At 33.4% G+C, this 12,883-nt stretch overlaps 1 protein-coding gene across 1 annotated transcript; it reads left to right on the top strand.

The window, feature by feature from the left end:
- Positions 1 to 2,491: 2,491 nt before the first annotated feature.
- On the top strand, positions 2,492 to 12,095 carry LOC139510652 (perlucin-like protein). The gene is made up of 5 exons (XM_071297203.1): positions 2,492 to 2,615; positions 5,142 to 5,239; positions 6,526 to 6,625; positions 6,963 to 7,173; positions 11,994 to 12,095. The coding sequence occupies exons 1-5, from the start codon at positions 2,567 to 2,569 to the stop codon at positions 12,022 to 12,024; spliced, it is 489 nt and encodes a 162-aa protein (XP_071153304.1). The 5' UTR covers positions 2,492 to 2,566; the 3' UTR covers positions 12,025 to 12,095.
- The last annotated feature ends 788 nt before the right edge of the window (positions 12,096 to 12,883 follow it).

Consider the following 12,883-nt stretch of genomic DNA (forward strand, 5'->3'; position numbering starts at 1 on the left):
TAAACTGAAATCATGACTTTGATGTTATAGAAGTATTATTTTGATTAGTTTAATAATGTTCGTATGGCGTACTACTTTTAAGTTTTTTGAAATGACACTGGCTTGACCTTACACAGAGATACACCCCTAACTCCACGCACTAGCTAGGCATTAGTAATGTTCATTCTTTTCATGTGGATTAGGTGGCAGTAGTCCCTTGATTTCATTTCTATTGTTCTTAGTATTAGTTTGTCATTCGGGAGAATATTCCTTTCAACAAAGCTTTGACAGTCTATCAATAATTCCGTGATAGCCAATTTGCTATTGAAATTGATTGTCCATACACTACCTCCAATTTTGCTAACAATATATTCTTTTATCTGTCGAAAGTGCGATTTTCGAATGTGTCTTTACGCTGGGCAGCTTGTTAGAAGGTGTTGAAGATCTTCAGCTTCAATCTTACATATTGGTCAGGTTGGATCTATCTCTGCTTGATTGAAATTTGCTTTTAAGGTTTGAAGCATGTATGTTCCAGTTGACATGCGTACTTTTGTCGCTGCTTTTCTAACATCTTTGACGGAGCTCGATATTGTATCCCATACGTTGTGAGTTTGTCCAATATTCAGATTTCTTTTTGATAGCAAGTTGAGTGTTGATTTTTCTTCACAATCTGCTTTTAGTTTGACTGTCCAGTGAGATGAAATAGCTGTTCGTACGATGTTTTTCCAGTCAAGCTTGTTGTAATGTTGATTCACTATTTCGTTGAGTGATGGGAGTTGATACATGTCCAGTATGTCATTTATTCTTTTGAAGAAGCTATTTGGTCGACCTGCTGTATGTTGCCTCCATGCAATTTTACGTATTGAGTTATTGTGACTCATCGCTATTGAGTGTAACAGACTTAACTGTCTTTCGTGGAGCTCAGCAGTAATGGCAGCGCTCCAAGAAGCAAGTAGACTGCTGATGTAGCTGTTCTATTTGGAAGTGATTGGATATGCTTCAGAGTGCTAAGATGAAAACTGCATAGTGCTACTGTGTCCTTGTTTTGGAGATTTAAAGTTTCTAAGCCATATAGAAGACGTGGAATGACGTATACTTGGTAAATCTTGCATGAAGTTCTTGAGTTGAGTCCATTTGTACCATGAACGCCAGTCTTGATCAGAGAGTACAGAGTTCTTCGTACTTGTGATATCCTGTCATTGATATTAATTTTAGTTTCCTCAGATGTTGTTCTTTTAAGACCTAGATGTGTTGTTTCTGATTTTAATTCCGTAATGTTATCGACTAAAGTAAAATTTTCTGTTGATTGTTGTATTCTTTATGCTCTATGCAATGCTGTATGCTCTATGCAATGCTGTTTGGAATATGGTAATGGGGATTTTTACTATTCCGATCGATATTAATATGACAACGATAACGCGTATTACGATTTAGATTATGTATAAGCAGATGGTGATTTATCAATACTATGACAAGCCGATAGGCAAATAAGTTCCCTTTTTTTGGCTGTTTAAACAAAGATTTAATAGTCAAATTCATATGAGCCTATTAGCCGTTTTTCGATCTGAGATTGCAATCTTAGTCACAAAGTACGCCCATAATTAAAACAATTATGGAAGCGCGCATTTGAACACTGCTAAGAATGTTGAAGAACATATACATGACTTCGATGCTTTAAAATTTCCGAATGAGACAATCGTTATGTAGTTTTGATATGATCTGTACGTCAATAACACAACAAATAAATTACCCGACCGACTCGTCAAAGACTTTGTGAAGAAATGTGCGTAGGCAGTTATGGAAGATCTAATTGTGTTTAACCTCACACGTTACAGTAATTTTGTTTAAATATTAAACTCATATATTGATTTAAGATAACAAAATTTGGCGGTTAAGAGGTTCCTGAACCAAAACAAAAGCAAAAACAACATGCTGTACTTGCATGACTTTTGCTTATTGTTCTATAATAATGATAGTTTAGCAAAAATAGGTACTTTCGGGACCTTTTATAGCTGATCATACGGTTAGGACATTGTTCATTGTTGAAGACCATACGGTGACCTATAGTTGTTAATTTCTGTGTCATCTGGTCGCTTGTGAAGAGTTGTCACATTAGCAATCATACCACATGTTCTTTTTTATGTGTACATATTTAGTTTTTAACGATTTACTAGTAAACGAAAGTTGTAGCTTCGAGACAAAATGAATTGACATATAAAAAAAACTTATTAAGACCTGAATCAATTGATAAGATATAAGGTGTAAAGTCATATAAAATATTTCGAAGTTATAAGTGTGACTTTTGATCCAGATGAAAAAATTCTTTAAAAATACAAGGTTTGTTTTCCTTCTTTTCATTTTTTTTTAGAAACAAACATCTTTAAGCATCAGAAAAAAGCGTACCACTATTAAGGAAAAAGATTATATAATAACAAAGATCCTTCCAATTATTAATGATGGTAGAGACATGTTTGCCTTATCTTAAGAAGATTCATAATTCTCGATCATGGACAATGTTAAGAACTTGATTTTCTTATCTTTCATATCTTTGATGTCTCAAACACAGATATAAATATACAAGTTACCAATGGAGTATAAAGCATTACTGATTTTTTGTTTTATTCTTTTATACAGAGGTATGCACCTTTTTTTTTAATCTAAAAAGTAGAATCGCTTAATATAACCAAGAGAAATGATCAATTTCTACTGTGACTGGTAGTTCAATTTAAAAGAAACATGTTGAAATTTCTAAATAAATGAATTTATACAATATACTTTTTTTGATAATTTTACGTCAAATGTTTTCTTATACATGTATTAGATTGTTATTTATAGGTACTCATGGCTATTCAAGGTAATTTCGAAACAATATTATAAATGTGTTCTATGAAATTTAAGGACATTAAGCCTCGGTCACACCTTACCGGATAGCTCGAGCGGACGTCTAACGGATAACTTTTTTCAATCCGTTCATGTCCGTTAGACGTCTGTTCTTATCCGTTAGACGTCCGTCCATATCCGTTGCATGTCCGTTAAGCGTCCGTTTTATCCGTCGACGTCCGTTCTGTCCAGTGGAAAATTTTGAGCATGTTCAAAACTTTGAACGGACGTCCAACGGATAAAATGTCCGTTGAACGTCCGTTAGGCATCCGTTTTGTATGGTACTCGTCCGTCTCGTTTCCGTTTTGTATCCGTTACGTGTCCGTTATACATCCGTTTGCGGTCTGGAAGATAAATTCACCAACGGACTTCTACCGGACGTTTAACGGAAAAAACGGATGTTGAACGGATGAGAAAAGGACTTCTACCGGACGTATAACGGATAAAACGGATGATGAACGGATCTGAAACGGATAAATGCCAATTGAAAATTTCGCGTCAGAAATGCCAATTATTGGTATATCAGGTTTCTTAAAAGGTTCATGAATTCTTATTATTCATAATCGATCTTAGAGTATAGGCACGTCTTCACAATCAAGCAGTTCTTATTCAGGCCAGATACTGCCCTTTGGTGGAATAAAACAAACCAAAACCAGTTACACAGAAACATTTTGAATATTTATGCGATTTACATGTATTATTATTGTCGCCTTTTATTTTTCCGTATATCTTGTTCATCCGTTTTATCCGGTACGCTTCCGTTAGGTGTCCGTTTTATGCGTTACTCGTCCGTTGGATGTACGTTTGACATCCGTTCTGTCCGGTACGTGTCCGTTTCTCGTACGTTGCATATCCGTTGTATGTCCGTTATGCATCCGTTACACGTCCGTTTTATTCGGTCAGTACATCAACGGACTCCCAACGGATAACAATTTTGTCAACGGACAACTTTTATTTTCATCCGTTAGGCGTCCGTTCGTCTTATCCGGTAAGGTGTGACCGAGGCTTTAGAAACCAATGTTAATTAATAGTAAGATATGAAAGACAAAACATACTGTACATATAATAGTTTAAATTATCTCCTTATTATATCCACTTGACTAACATTGGAACATTCATTTTGAACTTTCATTTAGCGTGTCGGACGCAAGTTATAAAATGTTGTTTTCCTTTTTATTTACATTTTCATTTAATACATTAAGTTCAGAAAGCAATCATTATGTTGTGAAAACCGCGACACACATGGAGCAGCTCGTATAAAACAGAAAATACATTAAAAAATTAAAAAAAAAGTTGTTTAAGAGATTGTTTGAAGAATAATAAATTCATAAACATTAACAGTATATGCATGTTCCGAATCAAAGAGAACTTGATGAATGGTACCATCGGGTTCTGATAGTATATAGACAATATATCCGACCCAGTGTAGTGTCAAATTTAATAAATAGTCCAGTGATATATGAAAAATCTATCAATTATGCCATAGTATGTCACTCTTTTTTTTCTGTCAAAAATGAAAGTGGCTGCATCCGTGTTCACTCCTATCCTTTATATATGTTATGTATTATCATTTAAATATTAAAAATGAACACAAATGCGACCACTTCCATTTGAGTCGGAAATCTAAAATTTAACCCAAATGCTTAAATTGTGAAGATTTCATTAATTTAGCATGACTTAATGATGCTAGAACCCGACATATTTGCATTGTATTATAAAAAAAACAAGCCCATATTTATGTAACAGAAGTATTCTTTTTTCAAATAAAAAGTTAAACGTTTACATTTTAACAATTTTTTTTAAACTGATATACTTTGGGGCCAAAAAGGGGTCTTACTTGACCTATTCCTTTGAGATGTGATGGACGATTGAAAGACATATTTTGATTACACATTCGAAAACAAGTGTATTATTTGAGACCTTAAGTCTTTTAACAATGGTGTTTTTGATGGAAACAAAGCGATTTTGACTCATGAAATATGTAAAGTGTTATTCAGTTTGTTGAAATTGTGAAAAATAGTCAGTAATTATGAGCATTTATATCTAGTATAGAAAAAGTATTTCTGAAGAGCGTTCAACTAAAAGTTTTGTAACGATACGTATGCTGTATGCATTGTATAGAAATTTAGAGCAGCACCGTTTCTTTTATCAATAAAAACGGAAGTTGTTTGTAATGGGGTTTACAATGGATTTTTGTCAGAGAAATTGACTAATAAACAAAAAAAATATTTTAATTTCAGTATTGTCAAATGTGTATTATATGTGTTAAGTGGTGTTTGTAGATTCGCAAGGAGCATCGTGTCCACATGGATGGACTAGTCATGCCTTATCCTGTTACGTGTTTATAGAGGATCTTCTGATTGACTTTACAGAATCAACGGTACTGGAATTAGATTATCATATTTATGCTTTGTCATTTTCAAAGTATGTTAAATATAATAGTACAGTACTGTAATTAAGATGCAAAACAACAATTTCTGAATATGCATTCAAGTAAAGTTATCAGAAAAATGCTAAATAACAAATATCTCGATATTTAAGGACTATTCCAAAACAAGAAGTCCCTAATCGATTTGAAAAATTAAAAGCTCAAACACATCGAATGAATGAAAAACAACTGCCATATTCCTGACTTGGTACATATATTTCCTGATGTAGAAAATTGCAGATTTAATCTGGTCTATATCTAGCTAACCTCTCACTTTTCGTTGTCAATATAACGGTATTTTATACGACTGTCATACAAGTCAGAGTAAGTTAGCTATAAAAACAGATTGAATTAACCTTGTAATTTCCCCCTATTATGACTGTTCAATGTGTTGTTAAACATTTGGTTAATAAAGTATTGAGAATTGATAGTTCAGTGAAAATGGATGTCATACTTGACTATGTTCATATGTAACATCTTTTGTATATTTCTGATTCGAGTGTAGCAGTTATGCAAGACATAATTTTTCTCAAATGGTTCATACTATTCTTTTATTGACGATCTTAATAGTTAGCGGTTGCAAACAAACGAAGAAATGTCATTTAATCTAAAACTTAGAAAAAACATGCATACACACACGCTGTATAATTTGTCCGTCCATAGAAAATATTCTACTTGTTTGTGTGTCTTAAACATTTTTTCACCCAGATCATTCCAATTTCTAAATGTTTGTATATATCTTTTGTGTACATTGACAATTTGTGCAAAGGGCATTAAGATGGTCGTAATTACAAGAGCAGTCCGACAAATCATTGTAGAAATAATGAAATCTAAAATGCAAATTGAGGCGGATTTTTTTGTAATTTTGCTTGCATCAGGAAAACTTATCGGTAGACGGAAACAGTAAATTATAAAATATTATTAGCAATGACAAATGCTAAAGTAAATTCTAATGCACGAAATAAGTATTTTAGAAAATATTACCACAAAAATCTTACTAATTGATTTGTACATAATGTGTAGTCATTGAAGTCTGTCATTTTGAAAATCAGCAAATTCGAATAAAGGCAACAAGAGTAGTTAACCGCTGATCAAAAGTAATAAATCGATGTGGAAAGACAAATCTGGGTTTCAAACTAGAACGTACAGGAAAAAAATGTATTTATATAATAAGTTGAATACAAACAGCCATATTTTGTTCAAGTAAAAAAACTGGATTTTTTATCTATATTTTTCAGTCGTTTTGCAATCGACTTCAGGGAAAACTCGTAGAAATAGAATCAGCAGATGAGAACAACTTCATACGGAATTATCTGCTGCATAATACGACTCACAAACGTAAGTTGTTTTTCGTACTATAGAAAACAAACTCATAGACACCAAGATTGAAATAGTGTATTTGCGCCAGTAGAGCATTGAGGACCAACAATTTTTAAAACGTTTGCCCAAATATAGGTACGTTGATTTATTTCGGAGGTAAAAAAGCCTTAGTATTTCAAAAATTCAAAGTTTGGTAAACAAAAAAGTTAATTTATAATTATGACCATTTCAATGATAATTCATGTCAACACAAAATGTATTAAATGTATGTATATAAGTATATGAAATTACTTTACTAATGCATTTTGTTTTAAATCTCTTAAACCAAGGAAGTTTTGTATTTAATGTTTTGAAGAAAACTTTTGGATCGGTGGAACTGATGCCGTTTTTGAGAATGAATGGAGGTGGATGTCTACACTGGAAAAAATGGAATTCACTGATTGGTCACCTAATCAACCTGACAACTATATGTCACATCAAGATTGTGCAATGTTTTTCCTACCTGACAACTATCATTGGAATGATCATTATTGTGATGTAAAGGCTGGCTACATCTGTGAAAGAGAGTATGTTGATTAAACGATATTTAAGATAAACCAGTTTTTTTTATAAAATTAGTCTTAGTAATGAAATACGGAACTCTGCAATTTGAACTTTTCACATTGGATGAACGAATGTTTGAATTTCTTCCATTCATTGCCTTGTACAAGATTTATATGTCGGCTATTTTCATTATGTGCCAGATGCAATGTTTGGGTAAAGACAATTGATTTTGAATTTGAAGAGGACGACGTTAACGAACCTGTTTTTTGATTGACGTCACAGATAAAATTCTACGAAATGCACTGTTTACGTCAACACAACACCATACCAAGTTTTGAGCAAATTAAATGTACAATATAATATATATTCAATATTGATCAAACAATTTAAAACGCGTGATGCCTCCGGCATTTAATTTAAATGCATCGTAAGCTGTACACGACGTCTTTTAGACATCGTATAGCCATCGCGCCATCATCGTAATCCATCGTGTAGCCTTCGTAATCCATCGTGTAGCCTTCGTGATTCATCGTGTAGGCTTCGGCTGAGGTATGAAGCTTAAATACCCGTCTTCGATTAACCTTCGTATGTCCATCTTTTGCTATCGTATATAATTTCGGCTCCATCATATAGACTTGATTATTCATCGTACTTGCTTCGGTCACTTTTTGGTATTTTAACGAGATCGGGACCAACTTCGTAATGCCCGCGTCACACTGTCCCGATTTTTATATACGATGGACACCCGAATGCGAAATTTGTAAGTTCGTACGAAGTTGGTCCCGATCTCGTTAAATACCAAAAAGTGACCGAAGCAAGTACGATGAATAACGAAGTCTATACGATGGTGCCGAAATTATATACGATAAAAAAAAGATGGACATAAGAAGGTTAACCGAAGTTGGGTATTTAAGCTTCATATCTCAGCCGAAGCCTACACGATGGATCACGAAGGCTACACGATGGATTACGAAGGCTACACGATGAATTACGATGATGGCGCGATGGCCATATGATGTCTAAAAGACGTCGTGTACAGCTTACGATGCATTTAAATTATATGCCAATGGCATCACGCGTTTTAAATTGTTTGATCAATATTGAATATATATTATATTGTACATTTAATTTCTGGTTTAATCATAAGACGGAAGAAATAGCATAAAACACAGGAAATTGGTTACTCAGTTTTTTACCTGCTGGTTCTAAAGACAATATTAAAGGTATCTCCAGTTACTGAATGTTTTGGTTGATTTCTAAAATAATAGTTTATGTATCAAATATGCATATTCAATTCACCATTTTCTGCATGTGTCATACAAATAAAGTGTCCATATTTGTCCCCAATATGTTGCATACGAGGGGATGCCACGCTCGGCATTGCCTTGTTTGAACTGTAAAATATGTGCACTAGTCTGAATAATCACCCATAATTATGCCCTTGTTTACTGATCTATCTTAAAGGTAAGGTAATGGGTTCGTTGATCCCTTTTATTCAAGATGAGCTCTTTCCAGGAGAATATCATAATAATATAGACAAAAGGAAGGATGTGGGGGAAAGCAACAAATGCGGCAAAATATGACATATAGAAAACAAAATTGTTATGGAGTAAACATTCGTGTGACAACTCAGACGATGCATAAAAAATCAGAATAACTAGATATCATTGAGATGGGAGCCATATCTGTGGGCCCCGCTGTGAATAATGTGCATTAAAAAATTGTGTCTATACCATAGGACATGGGTTTGTCAACTGAAATCAAAGTTTTTGACCTTGACCTTTGACCTAGGAAGTTGTAAATAAATTATGACACACCCTTTGGTGTTGGTTTATAAACATTTCAAGTATAAACTTTGAAATGATAACGGTTCTCAAGATATAGAGCGGACACGATCTTTAACATAGGACATGGGGGTTGTCAACTGAAACCAATGTTTTTGACCTTGACCTTTGACCTAGGAAGTTGCACATAAATTATGACACACCCTTTGGTGTTGGTTTATATACATGTCAAGTATAAACTTTGAAATCATAACGGTTCTCAAGATATAGAGCGGACACGATCTTCACCACAGGACACAGGGTTGTCAACTGAAACCAAAGTTTTTTTTACCTTGACCTTTGACCTAGGAAGTTGTACATACATCATGACACGCCCTCTGGTGGTGGTTAATAAACATGTAAAGTATAAAGTATGAAATCATAATGGTTCTCTAGATATGGAGCGGACACAAAGTTAAAGTGTTACGGACGGACGGACAGACTGGTCACTATAGGGCGACCCGCCTAAAGGCGGGGCCCTAATGAAGAAAAGGTTGTTTTCCCTATATACGTGTACCTGCAGTGTTGGTGTACGAGGCGCGCTATGATTTTCATTATGTTACTTGATATGAAAAATTGACAAAAAAATAATATTTTACTTGTAAAAGTAAATTCTGAACCTGTAATAGCTGCTGTTTTTTGTTCCATTTAAATTAATAGAAACAACGCTGTCGCCTTTCTTGTTCTCATAGAATCATATGATATGAGCTCCATGTTTTGTGAACGTCTTTCTTAACTGTCGTATTAGACTGACCAGTGCATATCGCGCATGGCACTTTAAATGTATTTTAGCGAAAATTAACTTACATTTAGCTGGTTTATTGCCGTCGTAGTTCCATCTTGTCACCTTCGTACTTTTATTCAATAGCAACACGACGGGATTACGAGGTCTTCACGAAGTCGTGTTGCCATCGTAAGACCTTCGGGTAGCTTCGTGATTCATTCGTGTAGACATCGTAATGTCAAAACTGCCCGATGGAAACGATGGAAACACGAATGCAATACGATGTTCAAAGATGCATTCCCGGTGACATTACGATGGCGAGGATGGTGATACGAACTCAATACGAACCCTCAACATCGGACGCACCTTCGGGGATTTTTTAACATGTTAAAAAATTTAGAACCCTTCCCGAAGTTGTCACCGAAGGCTAGAAAAAGTGGCCGATGGTTCTACGATGGTTAAAGATGGCACTACGAATAGCCCGATCTGGATACGATCAGTCCCGATTTTGAAAATTTCCATAATCGTGTTGCCATCGGCGTAAAATTCGGGACAGTGTGACACGGGCATAAGAACTTACAATTTTCGCTTTCGGGTGTCCATCGTATATAAAAATCGGGACAGTGTGACGCGGGCATTATACAATGGGATATACGGTCTTTGACGTTACATCACAAATTAATATACAGTAAATACAATGAGACTGCGCGAAAAGCAATGATGCAGTATAAAAAAAAAACATCTTTTCAACAAGACAAAGACGGTCATGATAAATTTCAGTCGTTTTTTTCCTCTCATTTTTCTTTTGGTTAATTAAATGAAAGGAGCAACAAAAGTAAAATTTACAGAAAATTACCAAATCCATGATATTGGTTGTCATTAAAGAGTGTTGAATACTTGGCTTTTAATACCCGCTGCGTTCAAACATGCATCAAAGTAGCGTAGACCAAAATGACTGTTTATCTCAACAAAGATGCGATCCTTAAAATTAAGTACTCTTAATGATCGTTTCGTTTGTTCAAGTTCATCATTGGCATTCGAATAATATCATTGACAAAGGTAAAAAGCATTGAAAAACAATATATATAGTGAAGTATAAGGGTATAAACACCTCAGTGTTTTAAATGATTTAAGATTTTTTGACAAAATTCAATAAAATGAACGAATCCAGTGAATATTCTACGAACACTGTTTAGCAAAACAGTATTTACACTTATTTGAACGTTTTGAGGCGACTTGTTTCTTGTTAAAATGTCTTATGCATCATTATATTGATTTATATATAACGGTACAAATAATGTTATTTCGATCCGAATTTCAAATGTCACACTTACCGTTATATATTTCAGTAAAAATCGGCTTTTTAATGGAAAGTTTCGAATTAACAATGGCTTATTGTAAAAACAATTAAAACTAACAATGTCTTCAAAATAACGTTAATGAAAGGATTAACTTGTTAATATAAATTAATGTGCAATATTTATGACAATCTACTCAGATTTAGGGATATAGTGTCTAAATTATTGTAATTATATATTTAGAATTTCGTAAAACATATGTTTGTTTGTTTTTCGGAGTAAATGTGTAGGGTTTTTAACACACAAATTATATCATAAAGTAATTACAGTCGGCCAATGATACATCATATTGAGTCATATAGTTTTAATTTAAAATTTCAATTGATAATTCATAAAATCACTTAAAAAGTAAAATCACAAAAATACTGAACTTAGAGGAAGATCAATTGGGAAAGTCCATAATCACATGGCAAAATCAAATAACAAAACGCATCAAAAACGAATGGACAAAAACTGTCATATTATGAGTATTTATATTAATAATATTAATATACTAATATTATAGGGTTATTGCATGATTATTGGGGAATATTGTCCCGAGTAGAATTAACAAATTAACAATGAATGTTTAATAAAACACTGTTTGACCGAGTTTCTAGATGTTGTTACCACTGAACATATTTCTAAACTAATCCTTGATTCATTTCACTATATAATTACATTCATGATAAGGCATGGCAAATTAAGTGTTCTTTTTTTCAAATCTTATGCTCAAGACAATTGTACATATGTGTAATTAAGTTCGAGAATGATCAACTGTACATGTATCTTTTAATTTTTAACATTTCGATGCAAAATAAAGACGGCTGCTATTGATGATGACTTTTAAATTTTGATAATGTTTTTTTTATAATTTAAAGTGTTTTGTAATAATGATTTTTTTTTTTACATAATCTCTGTATTCCTACAATATCATGATTTAATTCTCCATTTTGCAGAATAGAAGAGGGCAGTAGTGTGATAGGATGATACAGAATGTTTCCACTACACTCGATTCAAAGGAAAATACATAACTATAAAAATAAAAATTGCAAAAATTATCTCTTATGTTTTAGTTTTCATTTCCCAGCTATTTATCATTCATATTGATACAACTGTAACCTTTATCAACCAAAATCACAAATACAAACTCAAATAATGATTTTAGTAATTATAATTCAGGTATGTAAGATGAGTTTATCCACCATATTAAATTTTCCTAATTATCTAAAAACAAGAAAGGAAGGAGGTCAAACAATACGTATGCAGTCGCAATACGATTTCGATATTGTCGGTCCTCTCAAAAGAAGCAAAATCGCGTCAATGTTTTATAGTGAACAGTATTTGGTTTTGTTTTAGTGTCATCGCTAGTATTTCACAAAACTATATCTGAACATTACAATATAAAAAAAAGTAGAAAAAGGTAAGTTAATTGGATACATATGTACAAAGGGAATTGCATATATATATAACACTTACTCCTGATAAAAACGTACGTAAAGTTATAAATAACTGCATAATATGGACATCTATGTTCTAAAATCCCTGTTAGAATAGATAATTTTAAAATGTTCCCTTGCTAACAATGTCTCGATGTCATCAACTTCTGTAATATCCTTCATCATAAATCGTTGTTTGCTCAGTCTTAAGTTTTCTATGTTGTTTCTTGTGTAACTGTATTTGTTTGTTTGTCTTTTTAATTTTTAGCCATGGCGTTGTCAGGTTTTTTTAAATTTTGGGTTATGCCGGTTCCTCTGCTATATTAAGCCCCTCTTTTACCCAGATTTGCCTCCCTACTTTGATTATTAGTCTGTACCTATTACCTTATACTTGTACCAAATCAATTGCA

This window comes from Mytilus edulis, chromosome 2 (assembly GCF_963676685.1).
Source record: "Mytilus edulis chromosome 2, xbMytEdul2.2, whole genome shotgun sequence".
Lineage (NCBI taxonomy): Eukaryota > Metazoa > Mollusca > Bivalvia > Mytilida > Mytilidae > Mytilus > Mytilus edulis.